This window comes from Medicago sativa, chromosome 6 (assembly GCF_051527215.1).
Source record: "Medicago sativa cultivar Bolivia chromosome 6, Bolivia_mono, whole genome shotgun sequence".
In the NCBI taxonomy this organism is placed as follows: domain Eukaryota; kingdom Viridiplantae; phylum Streptophyta; class Magnoliopsida; order Fabales; family Fabaceae; genus Medicago; species Medicago sativa.
Window position 1 is genome coordinate 20,943,610 of NC_140754.1, and position 27,535 is coordinate 20,971,144.

General features: G+C 33.5%; 3 protein-coding genes across 9 annotated transcripts; all 3 read right to left on the reverse strand.

The window, feature by feature from the left end:
* Positions 1-1,721: 1,721 nt before the first annotated feature.
* On the reverse strand, positions 1,722-10,311 carry LOC146913610 (F-box/kelch-repeat protein At3g23880-like). Of its 4 annotated transcripts, none has more exons than XM_085716811.1 (4): positions 9,978-10,311; positions 8,343-9,506; positions 7,459-7,502; positions 1,722-1,969 (listed from the first exon to the last, which is right to left on the reverse strand). In XM_085716811.1, the coding sequence occupies exons 2-4, from the start codon at positions 9,493-9,495 to the stop codon at positions 1,901-1,903; spliced, it is 1,266 nt and encodes a 421-aa protein (XP_085572937.1). In that variant the 5' UTR covers positions 9,496-9,506; positions 9,978-10,311; the 3' UTR covers positions 1,722-1,900. The 4 variants fall into 4 exon arrangements, with proteins under 4 accessions (XP_085572937.1, XP_085572936.1, XP_085572939.1 ...); XM_085716810.1 differs by lacking the exon at positions 1,722-1,969 and adding an exon at positions 5,969-6,253; XM_085716813.1 differs by lacking the exon at positions 1,722-1,969 and adding an exon at positions 6,040-6,253 and having other exon boundaries at positions 8,381-9,506; positions 9,978-10,310.
* Positions 10,312-16,630: 6,319 nt separating this feature from the next.
* On the reverse strand, positions 16,631-19,352 carry LOC146913611 (F-box/kelch-repeat protein At3g23880-like). Its single transcript, XM_085716820.1, has 3 exons — positions 18,963-19,352; positions 17,218-18,411; positions 16,631-16,675 (listed from the first exon to the last, which is right to left on the reverse strand). Exon 2 carries the CDS (start codon positions 18,404-18,406, stop codon positions 17,219-17,221), a length of 1,188 nt encoding a protein of 395 aa, XP_085572946.1. The 5' UTR covers positions 18,407-18,411; positions 18,963-19,352; the 3' UTR covers positions 16,631-16,675; position 17,218.
* A 3,603-nt stretch (positions 19,353-22,955) lies between these two features.
* LOC146913612 (F-box/kelch-repeat protein At3g23880-like) lies at positions 22,956-27,304 on the reverse strand. 4 transcript variants are annotated; one of them, XM_085716814.1, is made up of 4 exons: positions 27,186-27,304; positions 25,518-26,642; positions 24,642-24,685; positions 22,956-23,229 (listed from the first exon to the last, which is right to left on the reverse strand). In XM_085716814.1, the coding sequence occupies exons 2-4, from the start codon at positions 26,635-26,637 to the stop codon at positions 23,179-23,181; spliced, it is 1,215 nt and encodes a 404-aa protein (XP_085572940.1). In that variant the 5' UTR covers positions 26,638-26,642; positions 27,186-27,304; the 3' UTR covers positions 22,956-23,178. The 4 variants fall into 4 exon arrangements, with proteins under 4 accessions (XP_085572940.1, XP_085572944.1, XP_085572941.1 ...); XM_085716818.1 differs by having other exon boundaries at positions 25,489-26,642; XM_085716815.1 differs by having other exon boundaries at positions 25,428-26,642.
* Positions 27,305-27,535: the final 231 nt, after the last annotated feature.

The following is a 27,535-nucleotide window of genomic DNA, read 5'->3' on the forward strand; positions in this document are numbered from 1 at the left end:
TTGTTTTAAGCGTAACACCCCACAAAGTGTAACACTTAAGATTCTATCATCAACTTTGTTTGCATGTTAAAGATTCCAACGATAAAATTGTATCTGTAAGTCCAAGATGTTGCAAGCATTACTAGATGAATTACTTTATTTTATTTATTTATTTGTAACACTTAATTCATTTAAATCTTGGATTTTTTCTATCTCTCTTTCTCTCCTTAAACCCTAGTCGTCACTCTTCTCTCATTTGTCTCTTGCTATATCATAATTGAATAAGTGATTTTTATATATTTTTCAGTTTTCTTTTGTTTATTTTTGCAATTTTGCGTCTTTGCATGACTCTGTTTATTTTGATTTCTCGTTTTTGTGCAGTGTGATCTTGATTTACCGCCATAGTGTGATGTTTATATGATTCGGGTTGAAAAATTAGCTTTGACCAAGTGTAAATCTGATCAATGACTTTGGTGTCGTCAACGTTGTAGATCCGGGAACATAAGTTTTACAGAGAGACTTGAATCTAGTCATATTTGTAAGCATAGATACCTTACCGTTTTATGCTATAAATATTTGTAGTCATGTTTGCAGATTTAACTTTTTGTTTTTGGTGACTTTAGATTTGTATTGTATCGATGAATTCTATCCATTTGAATGAATAAATATCATTTATTTTTATAAAAAAAAAAGGTCATTTAAATCTTAAGTGTTACAAATAATCTTTAAGTCCCTTAAGGCATTTTCTATAAACTTCATCGCAAATGCTGGACATGCTAGGAAGTGCTTGGAGCACTGATTTAGCCAAATTAAGTCTTACAACCAAAGGAGAGAGTTTTAGACTTCCACTGACTAAGCCTTTGATCGACCTTACCAATGAATGATCTTGTGTCTGGTCTATAACCTGAATGTTGAATGCACTTGCACAAAAATCTTAAATTATTAAACTCTAAGCGGTAAGCACCTTACATACTATTAATACCTTGATAGTTATTTTTTCTCATCTTAGCTAAACATAGAAATATTGTATGATACTTTTGTGTTGTGCTAACAAAATTGAACAAAATTCAGAGAAATTCAAAAATATAAATTGATTTACAAATGAAATAACATACACAATTCAGTGGCTGCAGCTGAAAAAAAAAAAAGGATAAACAAAATAAGATGGTATGAGAGGTGTCCGTAACAAAATTCATAGGTCCATGTAATAGTAAGAATCTCTATAAACAGTTTTCATAGTCAATGTGTTCCAACTGAAATATGTTCTACATATACAACTGAAACTTAAATGAACCTTAAATTTGGATAATGAAGATTATGCCAAGTGCAACATTGTGCATACTTTTTTCTTATTCAACATTCATCTTCATTCAAACAAGATTAATTGACCGATTCAAATTGTTCTAATTTATGCATATGTAGTCAGTAGCAGATATTGTTGCCAAAACGCTACAACGGTGTAGCGGTATGGCCTCTACATCGAATTGTCTAAACGATACAAGCACTACATATAAGAAAACAAAAACATAGAATTCAAACAAGATTAATTGACCGATTCAAATTGTTCTAATTTATGCATATGTAGTCAGTAGCAGATATTGTTGCCAAAACGCTACAACGGTGTAGCGGTATGGCCTCTACATCGAATTGTCTAAACGATACAAGCACTACATATAAGAAAACAAAAACATAGAAGAATGCACAAAATTAAACACATATTCATTACTAATCATCAAAGCTCGTTGCTACTAACATTTCAAACATAATATAATTCAAGTAGCAAATGCGTTCTAGTCTTCTAGGCTCAAAATAACACGTCTAATATTCAAACATAACATTAAGCAAAATAGGAAATAAGTTCTAGCCACCAAGGCTCAAAATGAAATAAACGGAAGAAAGATAAGAAAAACATAAGCATTCCCTATTGTCTACGAGCACAATGATCATCTGCAGTATTGCCAAAAGTTGCATCAAAGGGCTCCTTCACAACCTGCAATTAAACGAAACACAAATTCAACTATAACGAAGAAAAATCAAGAAAGTATATTTCTTATTCAAGACATCTATCTTACAGGGATAGGATCACACTCACTTGTCATAATATACATAAAAGAAGACCCAGTTTTGCTAGAGCAATATCTTTATTGAATTGAACTTTATATGTTTCCTAGACCCCACAATGCTAAAATCCTTTTTAACGATACCGACTTTAAATTTCTCACGCTACCTTGGATTTAAAATCATTTTCCTAAATAGTAAAAGAAACCCATAATAATACAAATATAGCCATTCAATTAATTTTAAGAGAACTTACACTTACCTCCCAAAGAATGGCAAGATCCCATCTGTTAGAAGACCTCCAAACTGGACAAACAATGATCAGTCAAAAATCAAATTCATGTTTTTCATTTTACAGATAGTTTACAATAATCATATACAAATTGATCTAAACCAAATGGTGAACAAAAGTGGCTAAAACAGTTTTATAAAGCGAATATAAAAACTATTATTACCAATTCAATGAATCGCATTTTTACTTCTACAACAAGATTTCTGCAGCTAGCAGATATGTTATCAAACATACTATGTATTGACTGAACATACATCTGAATACTTATTCAGATCTTTGAAAATCAAGCCAATAATCATCTAATGCAATGCATTATCGTGGACCGTATAAATGTAATGCACAACGAAGGAAAGGAACCAATACCTCTAACAAACAGATAAATGAATTAACAACAGTTTTTCATGTTGTACATTCCATTGATCGGTATTTAACAATGATTTATAAAGTTACCATTGATCAGAAAAAATACATGATATATACACAGCATGAACCGAAGTTTGACATAAAGTTGCAGTCGAATATAATGCACAAATGGTATAGCACAAAATATAAATACTCACATTAAGAACAAGGCGATATCAAACTCTCAACATAGATTTTCGGGGACAAAAAACTAGTGGCCTTAATATTTAGACTCTTCGAAGTACCATTTATGGAATCGTAAACAACCAAGGTCGCCCTAAACAACATCAGCACTTGGTCATCCTCAGAAATATGTATTACTTTACAATATAAACCCAATTGAGGAACAGTGGCAAATTTAGTCCAAGAGTCTCTATTTCCATATTCCTTCATAAGCCAAATATCTTGTCCACGAAGGATGCACAAGCAATCCCTCAAAACCCCCAAGTCTATAAAATTAACCATTTCTGCCCCTTCTTCTCTGTAATCAGGCTGCAAAATCTCTTGATAGGACTCTGTCCCTAAATCAAGAGAAACAATGGGCCTCACAGTCACTGAATCAGCGAGATATACCGTTACCAACCAATTAAGTGTGCCACTTACAAATTTTCCCGATGTTGGAAGAGCGAAGACATTAGAAGTTGCATAAGGAAAGTCATCTATCAATCTCCAAGAATTGGTACCCAAGGTATGAACCTTGACTTTAGTTTTGTAAACAGTACTACTTTCACATACAGCAACAACTTTGTAATTATCAGTGCAATGATCATAGCCAAAACCATACTGGACAGTATATGAAAATTTCAAAGAGGGCAATAACTTATATTTTTTAATGGAAGGGTTCCATAAAGCAACAGCCTCAGTAAAATGGCTTCTACTGCCGCTAGTGATTAAACAAAGAATGCCGTCGTAAGAGCCAACTATGTCGCCAATACGATAGCCAAAATTTTCTCTGTCGAGAGGGAATTTGATTTGTGTGCCGTCGGTGGTTACATTGGTGAAGATTGAGTGCAGAGGATAAAGCGTGCAAAAGAACTTGGGTGAGTATTCTGCGAAGTCTAAAAGGATATTAGGATTCATGGTTGACATGTGAAGGTGTTTCCTGGCAAATTTGCGGTCGGAAATCAGGGAATTCCAAGGTTTGCATACGCGCTTGAGTTGCATGAGGAATTTCAATGGCAGTCTCAGTAGAATTTCTGTTATCATGACGAAGGGAAGAGTGGGTAGCAGCGGCGTCATTTGAAGAAGTGATTCTACAACGAGTGGGTTATTATGAAGTGAAATTTTTGTTGTTTTTGAACTTTCAACAACTTTATCAGGAACAGGAACATCCCCTTCAGCAGACATATTTCCTATAATTTGACAATAATTAAAGGTGAGTGCAAAGGAAATCAAACAAATTATCTCTAAGTTCCAAAAAAAATTTCCTATCTGAAATAATAAAGTAACAAGAAGCTTAATAAGGTATCCAACATGATTTCTTGCTGAAAATCTACCAATTTTTCCCGGTTTGTTTCGTAACAGAGAGAAAGCTCACAGTACTAATCATCTAGCTCTTCTTCACAAACAAGTACATAATATAAATCAAGCAAACTATAGCTATGATGCATGTTTTCATACGAAAAATAAAAAATTGATAAATTCGGTTGCACCAACACTTCTGATGAAAGGTGTGTGATATGTGTTCGGACAATGAGACATTCAATAACTTTCAATTAATTCAATTTTTACCGGTGTCAATGTGTGTCGTGTCTGTATCGTGTCAGGTGTTTACGTCGGTGCTTCATAATTGATAACAAATTACATAATAGATATGGTGACAACAAATTGTAACAAAATAAACATAACAAATTTTGAGGAATGGGAAAACCTAAATCCCAATTCAGAAAACAGTATAGACTCACCTTGCGTCAGAAGAATGATGCACCAACGTGAATTGTGACAGTAGGGTTTGGATTTTGGTGTATCAGGAAAATGCACTAACTAACTACTGAAGAAAGGAGTTTCGATCCAAGATATAAAATCACTTGCGGTTCGGTTCAGTTTAGATGACTATTCTAAAAAAAATACAGATCAGATTCGATCCAAATATATGCTGTTTAATTTGAATCGGTTTTTGGATATCCAAAATGCAAAATATATATTATTTACTTACCTTATCTTAAGAATATAATTATTTTATTAATATTAATATTACACAAACAAGGTATAATAATAGATTTGATGCAAATATATTAAAAAAATTAAAATTACAATACAGAAATTATCGATTAATTTTTAAACATGTGTAGTAATAATAATATAGATTAAATTAGTGTAATATATAAGATTAAAAACCAACAAGCAACACAATAATGCAATATATAATACTAATAAAAAATTATTAATATTTACTTTTGTGGTTCAGTTTTGAAAAAGTGATCTAAAATCTGATCGGATCCAAGCGGTTTCTACAAAACAACATCTAAACACATCTAAAAATATTCAGTTTTTTGCGGTTTTCAGTTTTTTAGATCGATTTGCGGGTTTGCGGTTTTATTTTGGATCCGTGTGGTTTTGAACACCCTAGGTAAAATCATAATTGACAATAAAGTTCAATTTTAAAGTTTTCTTTTTAAAGGAAGTTCAATTTTAAAGTTGTTGCATTTTCATAGAAGAATTTGAATTCAATATCTATGGTCAAACCAAAAGGGTTTTCCAGGGTTTTCTAGGTTATTATTCTGCTCCTCATCCTCCTCGGCACTTGTATCGGTGTCCAGCATTATAATCTCATCCGAAAATGAATGGAAAGGAAGAGTGACTGAAGATCTAATTCGCTCAGTGGTTTTTTTTTTGTCTGCTACAGGTTTTGACGTCTCACTGCCATCCGAAAATGAATGGAAAGGAAGAGTGACTGAAGATCTAATTCGCTCAGTGGTATGAGAAGTGTCCACAAGAAAAATTCATAGGCGAATCTCTATGCAACTATACTAAAATGAAGATTATGCTAAGCGCATTCTTGTTTCTTATTCGCCATTGGAAAATTGTTTTGATCAATTGACTGAGTCATACTGTTTCAATTATAGGCCATATATACATCAAAATCAAACCTATGTAGTCACTAGCAGATAGCATAGAGTAGCGGCCGACCCCCAAAATGCTATAACGGTGTAATGGGAAGCGGTATGGCCCACCACGTCGAATTCTCTAGGGAAATGATACAAGCACTACACATACGAAAACTACAACATAGAAGAATGCACAAAAGAAATCACATTCATTGTGAATCATCAAAGGTCATTGCTACTAACATTTCAAACATAATATAGTTCAAGTAACAAATAAGTTCTAGCCTCAAAAGCTCAAATAACATATCTAATATTCAACCACAACATAAAGTAAAATAGGAAATAAGTTCAAGCCTCCAAGGCGCAAAATAAAATAAACGAAAGAAAGGAAAAATAGAAGCATTCTCCAATGTCTATGGGCAGAATGAACGTCTGCAGTATTGCCAAAAGTTGCATCAAGGGGCTCCTTCACAACCTGCAATAAGAAGAAACACAAATTCAGCTCTTAGAAAGAAAGAAAAAAAGCTATATGCTAACTCGTCATGATATACATAAAAGATAAACCCCATTAGTAGGAGTTTTATAAACGGGAAGAAATTAGCAATATTATACATTGATAAATGGAAGAATAATATACTCCCTTCTTCCTTAATCCCTCACAATTATGCTCAAACATTAAATAACCTAGACCTTTCACCTACACACTAAAAATTGTTATGCCACATAACTTGAATAACAATTACACACCCCTACCAATCCAAGAGCCTATAGAGACCTTAAAACCACTGAGCAAAAGACCCACTAGATGCAATTCATAAATCACAAAATTTTATTTTTTGCATTTCTTTTTGTTCAAATTTAAATCATATAACAAATTTGCATAAAAAAGATTGGAATCTCCGATTCTATTCTTACTCTCCATATACAAGAACTCAATCTTCATACTCAGAAACAGTTCAAGAAGATAAAGAACTAATTAACTAAACATCGTGTATTCATAAGTTCACCTTAATCTCCCTTGATTACCAAGGGCACATGTTCTTTTGTTATAAAAAATATATATAACTAGGATTTAAAGAGAAGTTTTATGTGGATGTACAATTGATATCTTCTGTTATGATAAAGGAAAAAGGTTACAAATTTCACAGAAAAATAAACCTGCATAACTATCAGTTACAAAAAAAAAAAAAAAAGTTGAAAATGAAAACATTACTGCTTTGGGTAATTTTTTAAAACAATATAGGATCAACTTTATGATGAAAAACTTATTTCAACACTAAAAAAACCTGAGCTACATAAAAATCTGAGTTTTCTAAGTTCCTAAAGTACTCAGGTCATAGTGTTCTATTAACTAGTCCCTAGCTCATGCATGCCCTTTGATGAGTGTGATATAATTTATATTAATTTTCAATTATGTAGTAATGTAGTACATGTAATAGTAGATACTTGAGCCTTTTATTTGTGTGAACATGTTAATAATGTCTTTGTTAAATCCAACTTATGTGGCAATGACTCAGTTTGAAACCTTGATGCTTTTATATGACGTGAGGTCACCCTGTTTTGCTAGAACAATATCTTTGTTAAATCCAACTTTAAATGTCTCCACGATCCCGCAATGGTAAAATCCTCTTTCACTATACCCACATTTAATTTCTCACACTACCCATTAAGAGAACTTACATCGCAAAGAATGCCAATATCCCGGCTGTTAGAAACCCTCCAAACTGCACAAAGAATGATGATGAGTCAAAGATCAAATTGATGTTCTTCATTTTACATAAACTTTAAAATAACCATATACAAATTGGAATAAACTAAATAGTGAACAAAATTGGCAAAAAAAAGTTTTATAGAAGATCAAATAAAACCTATTATTACTAAGACCCAACGCTAAACATAATATAGACACACTAAACAGAACAGATCGGTATCAAGATATAGACAGGTCAGCTTAGTCAACTGACCCAAAGGAAAGCGATTAGTAACAATACCAAAGCAGATAATGAAATGGAAGGGAAACTGGGGGATCAAAGAGAATCACTATCAGAGATATATTAAGATGACCAAACAAGACTTCGATATGGTTCTCACAGCTCTACCTTTAGAGTTCTATAACTACTGACAGAGAAGGTTAAATTTTTGACTTCTACCACAACAAGATATGTGTAGCTAGCAGGTATGTTAACATACTATTGATTGGACATACATCATAATACTTATTCCAATCTTAGAAAACCAAACCACTAATCATCGAATGCAGAATGAAGGAACCAACAACCCTAACAAATAGATAAATGAAACAAACACAACATTTTTTCATGTATTCCATCTATTTGTAATTAACAATGATCCACCAAGTTAAAATTGATAAAAAAAAAAAAAAATTAATATCATACACAACATGAACCAAAATTTGACATAAAGTTGCTGTCGGATATAATGCACAAATGGCATAGCACAACATACATACTCACATTAAGAACAAGGCGATATCAAACTCTCAACATAGATATATGGGCACATCAAATGATAGATCTCTTTAATATCTAGGCTCTTCAAAGTACCATTTTTGTAATCGTAAACCGCCAACTCCCGTTCGTACCAGGTTGGCGTAAACTCCATCAGCACTTGGTCATCCTCAGATATATATGGTACGTTACAATATGGACTCAAATAAGGAACACTGGCCAATTTAGTCCAAGACTCTCTATTTCCATATTCCTTCATCAGCCAAATATCTTGTTCATAATCATGTCCACGAAGGAAGCACAAGCAATCCCTCAAAATCTCAAAGGCCAAGAAATTAACCTTTTTTACCCCTTCATCTCCATAATCAGGCTGCAAAATCTCTTGATAAGACTCTGTCCCCAAATCAAGGGAAAGAATGTGTGGCAAATTTTTCGAACCAATGATAGATACCAACCAATTAATTGTGCCACTTACAGATTTTCCAGGTCCATAATAAAAGTTACAGGAACCTCCATAAGGAAATCCATCTATCAATCTCCATGAATTGGTGCCCAAAGTATGAACCTTCACTTGAGTTTTGTAAGTAGTAATACTATTGTTACTACTATAACATTTATACATAAAAACAGAAACAACTTTGTAATTATCAGATATCTGATCATAGCCAAAGCCATATATGGTCTTACCATCTCCATCCCTTCTAGCGCATTGGTTTTCCAAAGGGGGCAATATCTTATATTTTCTAATGGAAGGGTTCCACAAAACAGCAATGTCTTGACCTTGGGTTAAACAAAGGATTCCATCGCAAGAGGCATCTATGTGAATACCATCATCACGATTGTTTTCGCTGTGGAGAGGAGATTTGATGTGTGTGCCGTCCGTGGTGGTGCAATTGGTGAAGATTGAGCGGAGAGGATAAACCTTGTGAGAGAACTCGGGCGAGTAGTTCTTGGATTTAAAGATGAGATTAGGGTTCATGGTTGACATGCGAAAGTGTTTCCTGGCAAATTTCCTATCGGAAATTAGGGAATTCCAGGGTTTGCAGACACATTTGAGTTGCATGAGGAATTTCAATGGCAGTCTCAGTAGAATTTCTGTTATCATCTCGAAGGGAAGAGTGGGTAGCGGTGGCGTGATTTGAAGAAATGAATCTCCGGGAAGAGGGTTAGTTAGAAGAGGAATTTTTGTTGTTTTTGAACTAGCGGCTGCGCTCAACAACTTCATCAGGAAAAGGAACATCCCCTTCATGGATATATTACCTATAATTTGACAATAATTGGAGGTAAGTGCAAAGCAAATCAAACAAATTATCTCAATGTTCCAATCAATATTTTGTCCTTAAGTGAAATAATAAAGTAACTGGAAGCATAATAAAAGTTTTCTTTGCAACATGGAAAGTACATAAGATAAATCAAGCAAACTTTAGCTATGATACCAAAATTAAAACTTGATAACAAATTACAAAATAGTTATAAGGCATGTTTGGATTGACTTATTTGAGTTTATCAATTTGTTATAGAAATAGCTTGTGTAAGCTTATACATAAGTTTTTATCATGATAAGCTCTTCTGCTATAAGGTGTTAATACAATCAGGGCCATAGTCACTACAAATTGTAACAAAGTAAACAACAACATAGAATATAGTAGTACAACTAAGATAACCTAATAAATCGAGAATGAGAAAATGTAATTCCTTAAAACCGCATTTCCGAAAACAGTATAGACTCACCTTGCGTGAGAAGAATGCAGCACCAACCTTGAATTGCGAAATTAGGGTTTGGATTTTGGTGAAGTAGAAGAATGCACTACCTAACGTGGAGAATAATTGGTGAATCCATTGCGAAATTAGGGTTTGGATTTTGGTAAATCCAAAACTAAAATCATAAAAATAACTAAGCCAATCATCCACCGTAATATTCAGTACAATTGACCACCCATACCATATACATTCCATTCGCACATCAAAGGGAATGGTTCTTATTTTTCTTAAACAATGAGGAATACAAATCAACCATTAAAATAACCAATAATCCAATTATTGCTATTCTATATGTATCAGCACTACAACATAATACAAGCACACACGTAAATCACAGAAGTGCAAAACCAATGCATTAAGTACACATATAAATACAAGTAACTTTCAATTAACAATGAGAAATGTTATCTTGTGCCCTCAAGGCACAAGTTAAGAAGTTAAAGATAGAAATATTTTGTTGGAAATTGTGCGTTCAATATTCTAGAAATTTGATATCTCATCTTTTCAAGACAAGATTTATTATTTAATTCCATTTTTAGATTCTTCACATGTGTCCTGAGGGCACAAATTAACACTACCCATTAACAATTTAAGAATAGAAAAGGAATGGCAAGGACAAGCACAAAGCAATCAAACAGTCACATATCATTTAAAAAACACACGTCATACATGATCATCCCACCCAAAAATATTTTTCCGAGGATTATTGCTCTGATACCATAATGTAACGCCCCGGATTTTGATCCAAGACATTACGCCTAATTCATTTCCATTTTTCGAAAAACACTACTATTTATTTATTTCATCAATAATATATATTCTAGCAAAACCTATACAAAATTCTTAACATAATTTAATTAAAATTCTTAAAATAATTATCCTTCAAATTTTTCTTCTAAAGTTACAATTGAATCAAAAACCCAATTTTATCCCCGCGTATGCTTTCATCACACATCAAACTTCATATATCATCTTTGGTACCTACAACATTATATTAATGTAAGGGTCAATTTCCTTATCCAAATTAGTTCATACTCAAAGCACCAGAAACAATGTCATAAAATAGATAATATCAAAACTTATCAATCAAAAAGAATTAAGAAAAATACATTCAAGTCATATGCTTCAAAGTAAGTTTCACACACATCTTATTTGCAATAAAATAGTTTTAAGTCAATAATCAATCACATGTATACAACAGACTCAATGCAATTCTGCGTAAGATGCATGCACTTATAACTATATGATCCGAATATAATTCCCGCCACTAAGGCATCCACACAGAATATAATTGCAATTCCCGCCACTAAGGCATCCACACAGAATATAATTTCAATTCCCGCCACTAAGGCACCACACAGATGCATATGTCATGCATGATCATGAAAATGCTGACTAAAATCCGCCACTAAGGCACCAAAATATAATTATAACCCGCCACTAAGGCACCACACAGATATATAATATTAACCCGCCACTAAGGCAATTACAGTCAAATATTAACGCATCATCAAACACACAACCAACCGTCAATCATTTCATAAACTCACATTTTCATCTTTCTCTTTTCTTTAATTCATCAAAAATCTAACATTTCTTTTCCAACATCACAAAAACATATAAAGCATAATAATATAAAATATATCAATTCACAACACATTATCATACAGAACTTTCATATAAAACATAATTAAGAATAATCACTCATACTTAATAATAATCACTTTTAAAAAGGATTAATTTTACCATGAAAATTCGTTTTAATTATTTTTCTTTTTAAAAGACATTTAAAAGACAAGAATTGCTACATTACTTAATAACACAGCTTTAGCACTTAGTATGGACGTATGGGGAAAAAGCCCTTACCTCGAACGCTTTCCTCCTATTACACTCTAAGGCCACGAAAATTAAAATCCCAAGGGAGGCCAGGTCAAAAGCTTCAACATGAATAATCTAGGATTAGTATTAGAGAAATAAAAGAATGGAATTGGAATAGCATTCGGTAAGGTAGTACTTACGCAAATGTGACGAAAAGAGATACTATAGGTATTGCTTGATGCACCCTAAGAATTATTTGAGATTAATAGGTGACTAGAATGGAGCCGTGGTTACCAAAAATCTCAGTCTGGGAAGAAGGGTTAAACTAAATTGTGTAAGATGGGAAGAGGGTGATAATTGTGTAACTTGAAAATAAGTAACAATGGAATGTTAAGTTTTTGGGAAACAAAGGTTTGTGTAACTACTCCCGTTTTCTTATCTCTCCATGCTCAAGTGTACCTTATTATTTCTCTATAAAAATGCTGAAAACCAAATACACGTTTCCGTCGAAATATAATCATACGTGGTTCCTACTAAATAGGTATTGGTGGAATGGTTCAAGGAAGTTACTAAGTGATGGCCAAATAAAAATAAAATAAAAATAAATAAATAAAAGTATATGGAGAAGTAATAGGAACTGATCTTAATCCCCGAAGCATCCTATTCAAGCAAAGCTATCCACTATAAAATTGTTTTAGTGGAAGAATTAGACAAAGTCAAACACAAAATAGAGAAAAGCAACAAATATTATTGATAAAATAATTTTCCCACAATTTTCTTCTAAGACTTCCAAGTCAATCAAAATTTAAAATAATAATATTAACTTATAAAATAATAGTAACAAGGAAAACCCTAAAAATCATCACTTCTAAACTAAATTAAATGAGATAAATTAAAGCACATAAATTACATTTAATAAATAAAATAAATAAACTTAATTATATAATTTAATTAAAAGAAGGATGCCATAATTTTCTTAAATTATTTACACCTAAAATAAGTTGTTGAATAAATATTAAACTCGAAGGACATATACGATATATATAAAATATCGGGATGTTACACCGAGGGTGGTGTACGAGGCCGGCCCGGACGGCTATGTAGGGGGGCCTTCTGATCTCGCGCTTTTACCTCACTTTGGTGGACATGTGGCATGCAGGATACGGTCGATGCCGATGTAAATATAATTTAATGTTTATTTTACTTCTTTTACTATTTATACAACTTATTCTAATTATTATTTTACTTATTTAATGTTAGAATTAACAATTATGTTAGCATATATTTAATGTTTGTTTTACTTATTATTTATTTAACGGTGTTGTTTCTTGTGTTTTGTTTTTGTATTTCAGTTTCGAAAAAAATAGGGTGAAAGGTATCTCGCACGGGAAGAAGCTGAGCATCAAAAACTTGGCATTGCCTATTCTGGGGGAACAAAATGAGTGGTTTTGGTCAGAAGTTAATATGTCCGGTCTTACTCCCCTCCTAACTAGTCGGTATGAGAACATATCTCACGAGTTCGTTTGTGCGATGATAGAGAGATGGCATGAGGAGACCAGACATCCTCCAGACCCATACCAGATCATCAGCAACATCAGAGCTAGAGTGGACGGTGCAATGAGACATCATGTTGTGTTTCATGATCCAGAGGAGGTTATGTGCTTGATGCAGGGCATACAGTCTGAGTGGAGCTTGCTGGAGCAGGTGCCGGCTCCGCGGAGGAGGAGTAGGAGTCCACGTGAGTAGGGTTTTATGATATTTTCTAGGTTTTTTATGACAATTTGAAGGATTTGGTTATAATCCTATTACATTTGCACGTTTTGGCGCTTTTATGACATTATGCGTTATTTTCTTCCGTTGTATTATTATGTTATTTTTCGTAATATAATTATGAGTTAATGCTTGATTGAATGAATGCTTGAATGAATGATGCAAAATGTATGCTTGAATGAATGTATGAAAGAAGGATTGAAAAAATAGGGAAAATAGAGGTTTCTGCCTCTTCTGGTTGTATGCACAGATTGTGCGTGAGTTAACTCACGCATGTGCTAATGGCTGCGTGAGTTAACTCACGCAGTATTTTACACTTGCGTGACTTAAGTTGCGTAGCGTATGTTAACTGACGCATACGTTTACACTTGCGCCAGTTAACTTGCGCAAGGTTATAATTGGAACTGCTACAAGGAGCGAGCAAAATGTGCAGGGTGAAGAGCAAAATTCGGTTCATATAGGAGATGTTTTAGGCCTTTTGTCGACGTTAACATGAGCTTTAGTTGGGTCCTATTGACTTAGCTTGATTCAAAACGTGTAGTGGATCAATTTTCGTCACCCAAATCTGATGTTAGTGAAGTCGAGGACATAATTGATAATTATAGAGTTCTGTTCACACACAATTTTATGTAAACTCTGGTGTTGAATTTGTGCAGAGACAAGTAAATAAGGCAGCCCATACATTAGCAAGGGAGGTCATATTATCAGTTAGTTTCCAAATATCGGTTGCAATACCAAATTTTATTGAACACATTCTAAATAATGATGAGTTAAAAAATTTCCTTTAAAAAAAATTCGTACAAAGTAGGTTGAAATTTGTATACCCAACTTATTCATTTTAATTAACAATTACCAAACTACTTGACCAAAAATATACATTTAGGCTCAATAATTGTTAAAGTCAAATTTCTTCAATAACCATAAATTAACATAGCAGGTAATAAAATAAGAGCAACTCATGTGATTCAAAATTAGTTTGTAAAATTAAATATAAACTAAAATGAAACTTATATTTTGATTTTCTAAATTGTTAGATTACAAAACGACTTATAGATTTGTTAGCTTCGACTTTTTTTCACCTTTCATATAAGTTTCGATTCTTCTTTTGCAAAAGTGTCTGCACCTTGTTAGCTTCAGCATTTTTTCATCATTCATATAAGCAACTATGCCAGAATGAAGATTATGCTGAGTGCAACATTCATCTTTTCAATTGTCTCAGCGGAATGTTGCACTGCGATTCCCAGAAGCAGGAAACAATGCACCCCTTCTACCTTGTTGAAATTGCTTAGTGTACATAATGTCACGATTCCAGCCACCGTCATTGTTTATAAAATCACTAATACAAACGATCTTATTTAAGTTTGGTTCGAATTACCACATGTATTGAATTCAATTCGATCTTTGCAATATGGGGCATGATAGAATTACCACATTTATACTTTGTTCCAATAACTTCCATCCCACTTTTATCACATATAAACACTTGATTCATTGAACCAGTTGATTGTAACCCCGAACCATCCAACTCTTCAGGGACGCATACATTCTCCTATGACATCGTATGCACTTTAGAGCAAAGATCACAATCCCTGCCCCCAAATGAAGTTTCTGCATTTTCTATCAACTTCATCGCAAATGTTACCTGGCAACGGAGTGTATAATATATAGCTAGGAAATGCTTGGAGCACTGATTTAGCCAAAGTAAGTCTTCCAACAAAGGAGAGGGTTTTAGACTTCCACTGATTAAGCCTTTGATCCACCTTATCAATGATCTTGTGTCTCGTCTATATATAATTTTGAATGCACTTGCACAAAAATGTTTTATAATAAAACTCTAAGCACCCTACATACTATTAATACCTTGATAGTTACTTTTTGTCATCTTAGCTTTACATAGAACTATTGTATGATACTTTTGTGCTCACAAAATCAGAGAAATTCAAAAAACATAATGTGTCCAAATCACAACTAAAACTAAGGTAGGAACTAGTTTGTTTTGATTTGTTCAAAAATCTAAATTGATTTACAAAGAAAATAACATACACAATTCAGTCGCTGCAGATGGAAAAGAAAGGATAGAACCAAAATAAGATGGTATGAGAGGTGTCCGTAACAAAATTCATAGGTCCTTATAATAATAGTAAGAATCTCTATAAACAGATTTTATTTTTCTAGGAGGGAAAGTAATGGTAAATGCAGGTACTAGAATGAAGATTATGCCAAGTGCAACATTGTTGTGCATACTTATGCTTAAAATGAAATAAGTTCTAGCCACCAAGGCTCAAAATGAAGAAATAAACGGAAGAAAGAAAAGAAAAACATAAGCATTCCCCAATGTCTATGAGCCAAAAGTTGTATCAAAGGGATCCTTCACATCCTGCAATTAAAAGAAACTCAAATTCAACTCTAACGAAGAAAAATCAAGAAAGTATGTTTCTTATTCAAGACATCTATCTTACAAGGATAGGATCACACTCACATGAACCTCATCAGCAGGAATTTTATAAACTAGAAGAAATTATCAATTTTGTAGTGATGAAAAAGAATAATGTATGCCCCTCTTCGCGCACCATAGACTATTCAGGCCATAGTTTTTTACCATATCTAGTCAATGCAACAAATACTCCTTAAGTTTGAATTACAACTTTCATTACATTGTCTCGGCTCATAGTTTTCTACTATGTAGTGCCTAGGTCATTCATGCTCTTTGATGGGTGTGATATGATTTATATTATTTTGCAATTCTGTAGTACATGTTATAGTACATAATTAAGCCTTTTATTTGTGCGAATACGTTAATAAAATAACTCTTCAACACTTATGTCGCAATGACCCTGTTTTGCTAGAGCGATATCTTTATTGAATTGAACTTTATATGTGTCCTAGACCCCACAATGGTAAAATACTTTTTAACGATACCGACTTTAAATTTCTCACGCTACCTTTGGATTTAAAATAATTTTCCTAAATAGTAAAAGAAACCCATAATAATACAAATATAGCCATTCAATTAATTTTAAGAGAACTTACACTTACCTCCCATAGAATGGCAATATCCCATCTGTTAGAAGCCCTCCAAACTGCACAAAGAATGATCAGTCAAAAATCAAATTCATGTTTTTCATTTTACAGATAGTTTACAATAATTATATACAAATTGATCTAAACCAAATGGTGAACAAAAGTGGCTAAAACAGTTTTATAAAGCGAATATAAAAACTATTATTACCAACTCAATGAATCGCATTTTTACTTCTACAACAAGAAGATTTGTGCAGCTAGCAGATATGTTATCAAACATACTATGTATTGACTGAACATACATCTGAATACTTATTCAAATCTTTGAAAATCAAGCCAATAATCATCTAATGCAATGCATTATCGTGGACCGTATAAATGTAATGCACAACGAAGGAAAGGAACCAATACCTCTAACAAACAGATAAATGAATTAACAACAGTTTTTCATGTTGTACATTCCAGTATTTAACAATGATTTATAAAGCTACCATTGATCAGAAAAAACACATGATATATACACAGCATGAACCGAAGTTTGACATAAAGTTGCAGTCGAATATAATGCACAAATGGTATAGCACAAAATATAGATACTCACATTAAGAACAAGGCGATATCAAACTCTCGACGTAGATTTTCGGGACCCAAAAACTATTGTCCTTAATATTTAGACTCTTCGAAGTACCATTTATGGAATCGTAAACAACAAAGGTCTCCCTAAACAACATCAGCACTTGGTCATCCTCAGAAATATGTATTACATTACAATATAAACCCAAGTGAGGAACAGTGGCAAATTTAGTCCAAGAGTCTCTATTTCCATATTCCTTCATAAGCCAAATATCTCGTCCACGAAGGATGCACAAGCAATCACTCAAAACCCCCAAGGTTGAGTAGCTAATCATTTTTACCCCTTCTTCTCCATAATCAGGCTGCAAAATCTCTTGATAGGACTCTGTCCCTAAATCAAGAGAAACAATGGGCCTCACAGTCACTGAATCAGCGAGATATACCAACCAATTAAGTGTGCCACTTACAAATTCTCCGGATGATCGAACAGGAAAGACAGTAGAAGTTCCATAAGGAAAGTCATCTATGAATCTCCAAGAATTGGTACCCAAGGTATGAACCTTCACTTTGTAAACAGTACTACTATCACAATTATACCGAAAAACAGCAACAACTTTGTAATTATCAGTAAAATGATCATGGCCAAAACCATACGAGGGAGTATATGAACATTCCAAAGAGGGCAATAACTTATATTTTTTAATGGAAGGGTTCCATAAAACAACAGCCTCAGTAAAATGGCCTCTACTGCCGCGAGTGGTTAAACAAAGAATGCCGTCGTAAGAGCCAACTATGTCGCCAATACGATAGCCAAAATTTTCTCCGTCGAGAGGGAATTTGATTTGTGTGCCGTCGGTGGTTACATTGGTGAAGATTGAGTGCAAAGGATAAAGCATGCAAAAGAACTCGGGTGAGTATTCCTTGAAGTCTAAAAGGATATTAGGGTTCATGGTTGACATGTGAAGGTGTTTCCTGGCAAATTTGCGGTCGGAAATCAGGGAATTCCAAGGTTTGCATACGCGCTTGAGTTGCATGAGGAATTTCAATGGCAGTCTCAGTAGAATTTCTGTTATCATGTCGAAGGGAAGAGTGGGTAGCAGCGGCGTCATTTGAAGAAGTGAATCCCCGGTGAGAGGGTTAGTATGACGTGAAATTTTTGTTGTTTTTGAACTTTCAACAACTTTATCAGGAACAGGAACATCCCCTTCAGCAGACATATTTCCTATAATTTGACAATAATTAAAGGTGAGTGCAAAGGAAATCAAACAAATTATCTCTAAGTTCCAAAAAAAATTTCCTATCTGAAATAATAAAGTAACAAGAAGCTTAATAAGGTATCCAACATGATTTCTTGCTGAAAATCTACCAATTTTTCCCGGTTTGTTTCGTAACAGAGAGAAAGCTCACAGTACTAATCATCTAGCTCTTCTTCACAAACAAGTACATAATATAAATCAAGCAAACTATAGCTATGATGCATGTTTTCATACGAAAAATAAAAAATTGATAAATTCGGTTGCACCAACACTTCTGATGAAAGGTGTGTGATATGTGTTCGGACAATGAGACATTCAATAACTTTCAATTAATTCAATTTTTACCGGTGTCAATGTGTGTCGTGTCTGTATCGTGTCAGGTGTTTACGTCGGTGCTTCATAATTGATAACAGATTACATAATAGATATGGTGACAACAAATTGTAACAAAATAAACATAACAAATTTTGAGGAATGGAAAACCTAAATCCCAATTCAGAAAACAGTATAGACTTACCTTGCGTCAGAAGAATGCTGCACCAACGTTGAATTGCGAAATTAGGGTTTGATTTTGGTGTATCAGAAGAATGCACTAACTAACGTACTCAATAAGCTTTCTCCTTAATATTTTGGTGTATCATTAATATTATCATACTCCCTCCTCTGTTCGTAATACTTGTGGTTTTTGAAGAAATTACACACACCAAGAAATCAAATAAATTTTGTTATTTTTGATGAAATTTTGTGTTTTTTCTATAATACACTTTGTTGGGTATTTGTGTATTGGCCTCATTGTTGCTAAAACAAATACTCATGTATAATTTTGGATACGATGTTCCAACATCCTGGCAAGGTTTAGCATGCCTTGATTTTGTGGCTTTGTATTGCTTTCTTGGATGTTATTCTTGTGTGAGATCATGAAGATTCTATGAAGATTTTGTTCACGTGACTTTGTGGTCCAAGAAGCTTGTGTTTCCCTATGAAGATTTTGTTCACGTGACTTTGTGGTCCAAGAAGCTTGTGTTTCCCAAATGAAGATATTTTTCAGATGGATATTTTTATTTGTGAAATATATTTCTAGAAGGAATCTTGAAAATATATTTCTGAAGAATTATTTGTTTCAACATATTTCTGAGAAGAATATTTGATTCAAATGTTGTTTGTAATGGCTATATAAGTAAGACTCATACCCTAGTTTTTTTTTTTTTTGTGGTGGTCGGGGTTCGAAACTTATACCTTGCATATTTTATGCATTGTCCATTCAAACTAAGTTAAGCTCACGAGGACAGTTTTATTCACCAATTCAATGTTATTGAATTAAGTCTTTTAGGGTTTTATTGTTAGAATTTTGCTCTCCACCCAACACTTTTCGCTCGCGCCCTGCAACCATTCCGAAAATACCCCTGCGCTAGTTAACTAGCGCAAGTGTAAAAAAGTGTTCAAAAAACAGGACTTAAATTTTACACTTGCGTGACTTAAGTCACGCTGCATGAGTTAACTCACGCAGAAATTAACACTTACGTGAGTTAACTCACGCAGCAATTAACACTTACGTGAGTTAACTCACGTAGCTTTTGTTTTTCTTGCCTTCTTCTCTATTCCTCTTCTCTGTTCCTCATCTTCTTCTCAAGTGCAACACACCATAAAAACAACAACACAACACAAATTCATCATCCAGACAGGGACTAGAAGAATTCAAGAATGAAGTAGTTGTGATTTGTAAGCTTCAACATCGCTAAAAAGGGACTATACGATGATGTCAGTCCTCAATCAATTTCAGCTTGTAGATGATGTCAAGTGTTCACGAGGAGATATGTAAGGAAGAAAGCATCAAAAGGGACCATACGAGGCCAAGACACACAAAACTTCGATTGCAAAGAAGCAGCAGGGCAAAGCAAAATTGCCTTCCAATTGATGGGTGTATAAGAATCAACATAAGCTATTGAATGATGAGTGTATAAGAATCAATTGCAATGTGTTGTTGTTTTTATGGTGTGTTGTACTTGAGAAGAAGATGAGGAACAGATAAGAGGAATAGAGAAGAAGGCAAGAAAAACAATACCTACGTGAGTTAACTCACGTAAGTGTTAATTGCTGCGTGAGTTAACTCACGTAAGTGTTAATTTCTGCGTGAGTTAACTCATGCAGCGTGACTTAAGTCACGCAAGTGTAAAATTTAAGTTCTGTTTTTTGAACACTTTTTTACACATGCGCTAGTTAACTAGCGCAGAGGTATTTTCGGAATGGTTGCAGGGCGCGAGCGAAAAGTGCTGGGTGGAGAGCAAAATTCTTATTGTTAAGCCTTGTGCTTTATTTTGTTAGCCTCTCTTTGTATCATATTGATGCACTGAGCAGGACATGTAGTTGAGTTGTATCAAAATCATAGCTTTACAAAAGAATATTTTTTAGGTTTTTGAGTCAATGTTATTTGTGAGCCTTTCTTGTATCACCTTGATACATGTTAATGAATGTGTTTTATTGAGTTGTAAGTTGTACTACTCCTAAGCTTTGAAGCACGGAGGTAGTTTATGTTTGAAGGTAACTTCATCTTTTTGAGTTGTAATCAGATAATCATAGGGGGCTGTGATTGATTGAGGGAAGTGAGATGAGATCTCAGATCTAGGACTTCCTAGGTTGAAGTCAATACGGGTTGGTCCTAGGTCTAGAGTTGTAAACGAGGAGTTTGCTGAGAACTTAGAATAAGGACAACACTAGTGGATTTCCTTCCTGGTTTGGTAGCCCCCAGATGTAGGTGAGTTGCGCCGAATTGGGTTAACAAACCAATTGTGTCTTTTACTTTTCTGTCCTTTATATTTTCCTTGTTCTGTTTGTTTTCTGCTAGCTTGATGTTGAAACATCTTACTCGACATTTTGTTTGTGTCTGATGTTGAAACATCGTATAAAACATCTGAAAGCTAGCCCGCCAGAATTTCACTTAACCATTTATTATTTATCTCTACAATAAATAAGTAAGGATATTATTGACAAACCAATAATTAATGTTGCATTGAAACTTAAAAGTCACAAGTAAAGTGAAACAAAATTATTCTCCAAAAGCGACATGTATTGTGCAACGGAGGGAGTATTAGTTTTTCAATATACTTATTTATTGTCATATTAATTCATATATGTACTTACTTAGTGTCATATTAATCATATATAAAGATTTAAATCATCATTGAATGATTATTTTAACGTCAGAGACGATTTTGACTAACGAAATGCACAATCAAAGATCATTTTGAAATATTGATACATTGAAAGATTATTGTGACTACTCGTTACACATTTAGGGACCAAAATGACTATTACCTATTTATTTTATTTTTAAAAAATATTTATAAAAAAAAAAACAATAGTTTTCATTTTTCTTGTAGGGAAAGGAACGGTAAATGCAGGTATTAGCCAATGTGTTCCAACTGAAATATGTTCTACACATACAACATAAACTTATTCCAACATCATTATATCAATTTTGTATAAAAGAATATTTAAATTTAAATTCATGGTTGAAAAAACTATTATTAAAAATAGGGTTAAATATGTTTTTGGTCCCTATAAATATACCATCTTTTCGTTTTAGTCCCACTAAAATTTTCCTTCGACTTTTAGTCCCCCAAAAATTTTCCATTTTCACTTTTGGTCCCTATTTTAAAGTAAACTCATGTAGAATTCATATTTTTGAATAAAATTTTGTAGAAAAATTCATAATATTATAATAATCTCTCCCGAAAAAAATAGAATTTTTTAACAAAACATGAATTTAATATGAATTTTTATAATTTTTACCGTTAAAAATTTATATATTAAATTTAGGTTTTGTTAAAAAATTCTAATTTTTTTTAGGAAATATTTTTATAATATTCTACACATTTCTGCATTATTTCATTAAAAAAATACTAAAGTTAACTTAAAAATAGGGACCAAAAGTAGCGATTGAAAATTTTATAGGAACTAAAAGTTGAAAGAAAATTTTAGAGGGACTAAAACAAAAAATTTGGTATATTTATAGGGTCCAAAAACATATTTAACCCTTAAAAATATTTCGCCCCAATCATTCAATAATCAATATATTAACAAAACAAGTGATAGATTAAGAGCAACTCATGTGATTCAAAATCAGTTTGTAAATTTAAATATATACTAAAATGAACCTTATTTGGATTTTTCTAAACTGATACATTACAAACAAATGGCTTATAGATTTGTTCGCTTTGGCATATATTTTTTTTTCTTTTCCATATTTCATATACGTAACTATACTAAAATGAAGATTATGCCAAGTGCAACATTGTTGATCAATTGAGAAATTGTTTTGATCAATTGACTAAGTCATACATACATACATCAAAATCAAACCTATATATGTAGTCAATAGCAGACAGCGTAGAGTAGCGGCTGACCCCCAAAACGCTACAACGGTGTAGTGGGTAGTGGTATGGCCACTATGTCGAGTTCTCTAGGGAAACGATGCAAACACTACACATATGAAAACTACAACGCAGAAGAATGCACAAAAGGAAACACGTTCATTGCGAATCATCAAAGCTCATCGCTACTAACATTTCAAACATAATATAGTTCAAGTAACAAATAAGTTCTACCCTCCAAAGCTCAAAAGAACATATCTAATATTCAAACATAACATAAAAGCAAAATAGGAAATAAGTACAAGCCTCCAAGGCTCAAAATAAAATAATAGAAGCATTCTGCAATGTCTATGAGCACAATGATCATCTGCGGTATTGCCAAAAGTTGGTCCTTAATAGAAGCTCCTTCACAACCTGCAATTAAAAGAAACACAAATTCAACTCTCAAGAAGAAAAAAAATCAATTTGCTAACTCGTCATGATACACATAAAAGATAAACCCCATTAGTAGGAGTTTTATAAACTAGAAGAAATTGGCAAAATTATACAGTTGTAAAAGGAAGAATAATGTACTCCCTTCTTTGCACGCCATAGACAATTCAGGTTTCAGTGTCTCGAGTCTCAAACCCCAAATTAATTCTATTATATCATCTATAAGATCATAGCAAACTGTGATATTCCCTAAATAAGACATGCAAATTGGCCCCTCATACAACCAAATTCTAACATATTCAACTACCAATTTGATCAGGTAAATTGCATACCAACAAATTTGCCAAAATATGACTAAAATGTAGATTGTTGTCTTGTCAACTTAGCAAGCTTAATTTTATGAGCAGACACAAATGGCTTTCTTATTAAATAATTTCTGAAAACTTGAATGTTTCCCTTACCTAGGATACTTTACAAAGGATGATATTGAATAATTGGTCATCAACCAATGTTTTGAGTTGTTATTCGTTTGTTTGTCGTAAGATCGTACACAACCTTAATCCCTTACAATTACGTTCAAACATTAAATGACCTAAATTATAGTTTGATCCTGCTCAATACAAAATAATGAAATACCGAGATATTCAAAGAAACAAAAGCCTAGTAAAAGGGACATAACAGACTAAATTGGACTTGCATAAAGTGCACAAAACACGGCACAGTTATCATACTTGGAAGTTGCAAGGAATATGGCTATTGCATACATGTGAACATGTTCAAACATATATGCCATATAAAGGGCAACCCGGTGCACTAAAGCTCCCGCATACGCAGGGTCCGGGAAGGGGTCCCACCATTTTTGGTGTATTGTACGCATCCTTACCCTGTTTTTTACACAAGAGGTTGTTTCCAGGACTTGAACCCGTGACCTTTCAGTCACATGACAACAACTTTACCAGTTGCGCCAAGGTTACCCCTCTCAAACATATATGCCATATGCTAGAAAAATATTAGGTGAGTTATGACACAACAAAAACCTAGACCTTTGACCTACACACTAAAAATTGCTTGTGGGCAGCCACATAACTTGAGTAACAATTACACACCCCTACCAATCCAAGAACATATAAGTGGACTTTCAGTGTTGGAACCTATATAGAGGCCTTGAAACCACTGATGTTTTTATATGATGTGAGATCACCCTGTTTTGCTAGAACAATACCTTTGTTAAATTCAACATTAAATGTCTCCCAGATCCCGCAATGGTAAAATCCTCTTTCACTATACCCACATTTAATTTCTCACACTACCTTGGGTTTAAAATAATTTTCCTAAAGAGCTAAAAGAAACTCATAATACAAATATAGCCATTAAGTAATTTTAAGAGAACTTACATCGCAAAGAATGCCAAGATCCAGGCTGTTAGAAACCCTTAAAACTGCACAAAGAATGATGAATCAAAGATCAAAGATGTTCTTCATTTTACATAAACTTTAAAATAACCATATACGAATTGGTGTAAACTAAATAGTGAACAAAATTGGCAAAAAAAGTTTTATAGAGCGAATATAAAACCTATTATTACTAAGACCCAACAAATCACATTTTTTAGCCTTTAAAACATTGAAAGAATATAGACCCGCTAAACAGATCGGTATCAAGATATAGACAGGTCAGCTTAGTCAATTGACCCACAGGAAAGCAATTAGTAATAATGCCAAAGCAGATAAGGAAATGAAAGGGAAACAGGAGGATCATAGAGAATCACTATCAGAGATATATTAAGATGACCAAACAAGACTTAGACAAAGTTCTGACAAAGCATTCTCTACTGACAGAGAAGGTTAAATTTTTTACTTTGACCACAACAAGATATGTGTAGCTAGCAGGTATGTTAACATACTATTGATTGGACATACATCAGAATACTTATTCCAATCTTAGAAAACCAAACCACTAATCATCGAATGCAGAATGAAGGAACCAACAACCCTAATAAATAGATAAATGAAACAAACACAACATTTTTTCATGTATTCCATCTATTCGTAATTAACAATGATCCACCAAGTTACCATTGATAAAAAAAAAATATATCATACACAATATGAACCAAAATTTGACATAAAGTTGCAGTCGGATATAATGCACAAATGGTATAGCACAACAGACATACTCACATTAAGAACAAGGCGATATCAAACTCTCAACATAGATATATGGGCACATCAAATGATAGACCTTTTTAATATCTAGGCTCTTCAAAGTACCATTTTTGGAGTCGTAAACCGCCAACTCCCATTCGTACAAGGTTGGCATAAACTCCATCAGCACTTGGTCATCCTCAGATATATATGGTACATTACAATATGGACCAAAGTAAGGAACACTGACCAATTTAGTCCAAGAGTCTCTATTTCCATATTCCTTCATAAGCCAAATATCTTGTCCATGAAGAATGGACAAGCAATCCCTCAAAACCCCCAAGGTTGACGAATTAACCATTCCTCCATAATCAGGCTCCAAAATCTCTTGAAAGGACTCTGTCCCCAAATCAAGAGAAACAATGGACCTCACAGTAATCGACAACCAATTAAGTGTGCCACTTACAAATTTTCCGGATGATTGAAAAGGAAAGTTACCACAATTCCTTCCATAAGGAAAGTCATCTATCAATCTCCAAGAATTGGTACCCAGGGTATGAACCTTCACTTGAGTTATGTAATCAGGACTACTATCACATCTATACCTGAAAACAGCAACAACTTTGTAATTATCAGCGAAACGGTCATAGCCAAATCCATATACGGGACCACAAACCTTTGAAGTTTCCAAAGAGGGCAATATATTATATTTTCTAGTGGCAGGGTTCCATAAAACAAACTGAATACAAATGTTTTCACTGTCCTCAAAAGCTAAACAAAGGATTCCGTCGCAAGAGCCAATTATGCTATGGTGAAATTTAAAAGGGCTGTTAAGAGGGAATTTGATTTGTTTGGCATCGGTGGTCACGTTGGCGAAGATTGAGCGGAGAGGATAAATTGGGTGAGAGACCTCAGGTGGTGTGTAGTCATTGGATGTGAAGATGAGATTGGGGTTCATGGTTGACATGCGAAAGTGTTTCCTGGCAAATTTGCGATCTGAAATTAGAGAATTCCAGGGCTTGCAGACGCACATGAATTTCATGAGGGATTTCACCGGGAGCCTGCATAGAATATCTGTTATGAGCTCGAAGGGAAGAGTGGGCAGCGGCGTCGACATTTGAAGAAGTGAATCTCCGGCAAGAGGGTTAGTTAGAAGAGGAATTTTTGTTCTTTTTGAACTAGAGGCTGAACTTTCAACAGCTTCATCATCAGGAACAGGAACAGGAACATCTCCTACACCGGACATATTTCCTATAATTTGATAATAAGTGCAAAGGAAATCAAACAAATTAAGTGAAATAATAATAAAGTAACAGGAAGCATAATAAAAGTATCCAACATGAAATGTTACTGAAAATCTACCAATTTTTCCCTGTTTTCTTTGCAACATGGAAAGTACATAAGAGAAATCAAGCAAACTATAGCTATGATACCAAAATTAAAACTTGATAACAAATTACAAAATAGTTATAAGGCATGTTTGGATTCACTTATTTGAGTTTATCTATTTGTAAGAACTTATGAAAACAACTTATGAGACTTTTCACAAGCTTTTTTTTAGCTTAAATTCATAAGTTCTCCAAGATAGCATATGAAAACAACTTATAGCATATTAAAAAAAAAAAACATTTTAATTTAATTTTATCTTTTCTTAAAGAAATAGCTTATGTAAGTTTATACATAAGTGCTTATGATGATAAGCGCTTGTGATATAAGGTGTTTATCCAAACAGGGTGATAGTGACTACAAATTGTAACAAAGTAAACAACATCAAAGATAACACTGAAGACTCACTTTGCGTCAGAGGAATTGAAGGAAGAGAGTAATGTTAGGGTTTACACCGTCAGTGGCTGATCACCACCGTACGCCATTTCCGAAGAGAAGCTTTGTGCATATTAGTGTGAATGTGTGATAGTGTTTGGATTTTGTCATAAGAACATGGCTTATGCACGTTCTCTACAATTATTTTACACTTTCTTAATTATAAAGACATTTCGAATAAAAAAAATTGTCCATTTTTATAAGATTTTTTTTTTGGTATTTTTAATTACATTAATTTTTTTTTTACCAATATATCTTTATTTATTTTGCATTTTTTTCCTTCAATCAACAATAATTACTATGTTGAAAATATAAATTAACAT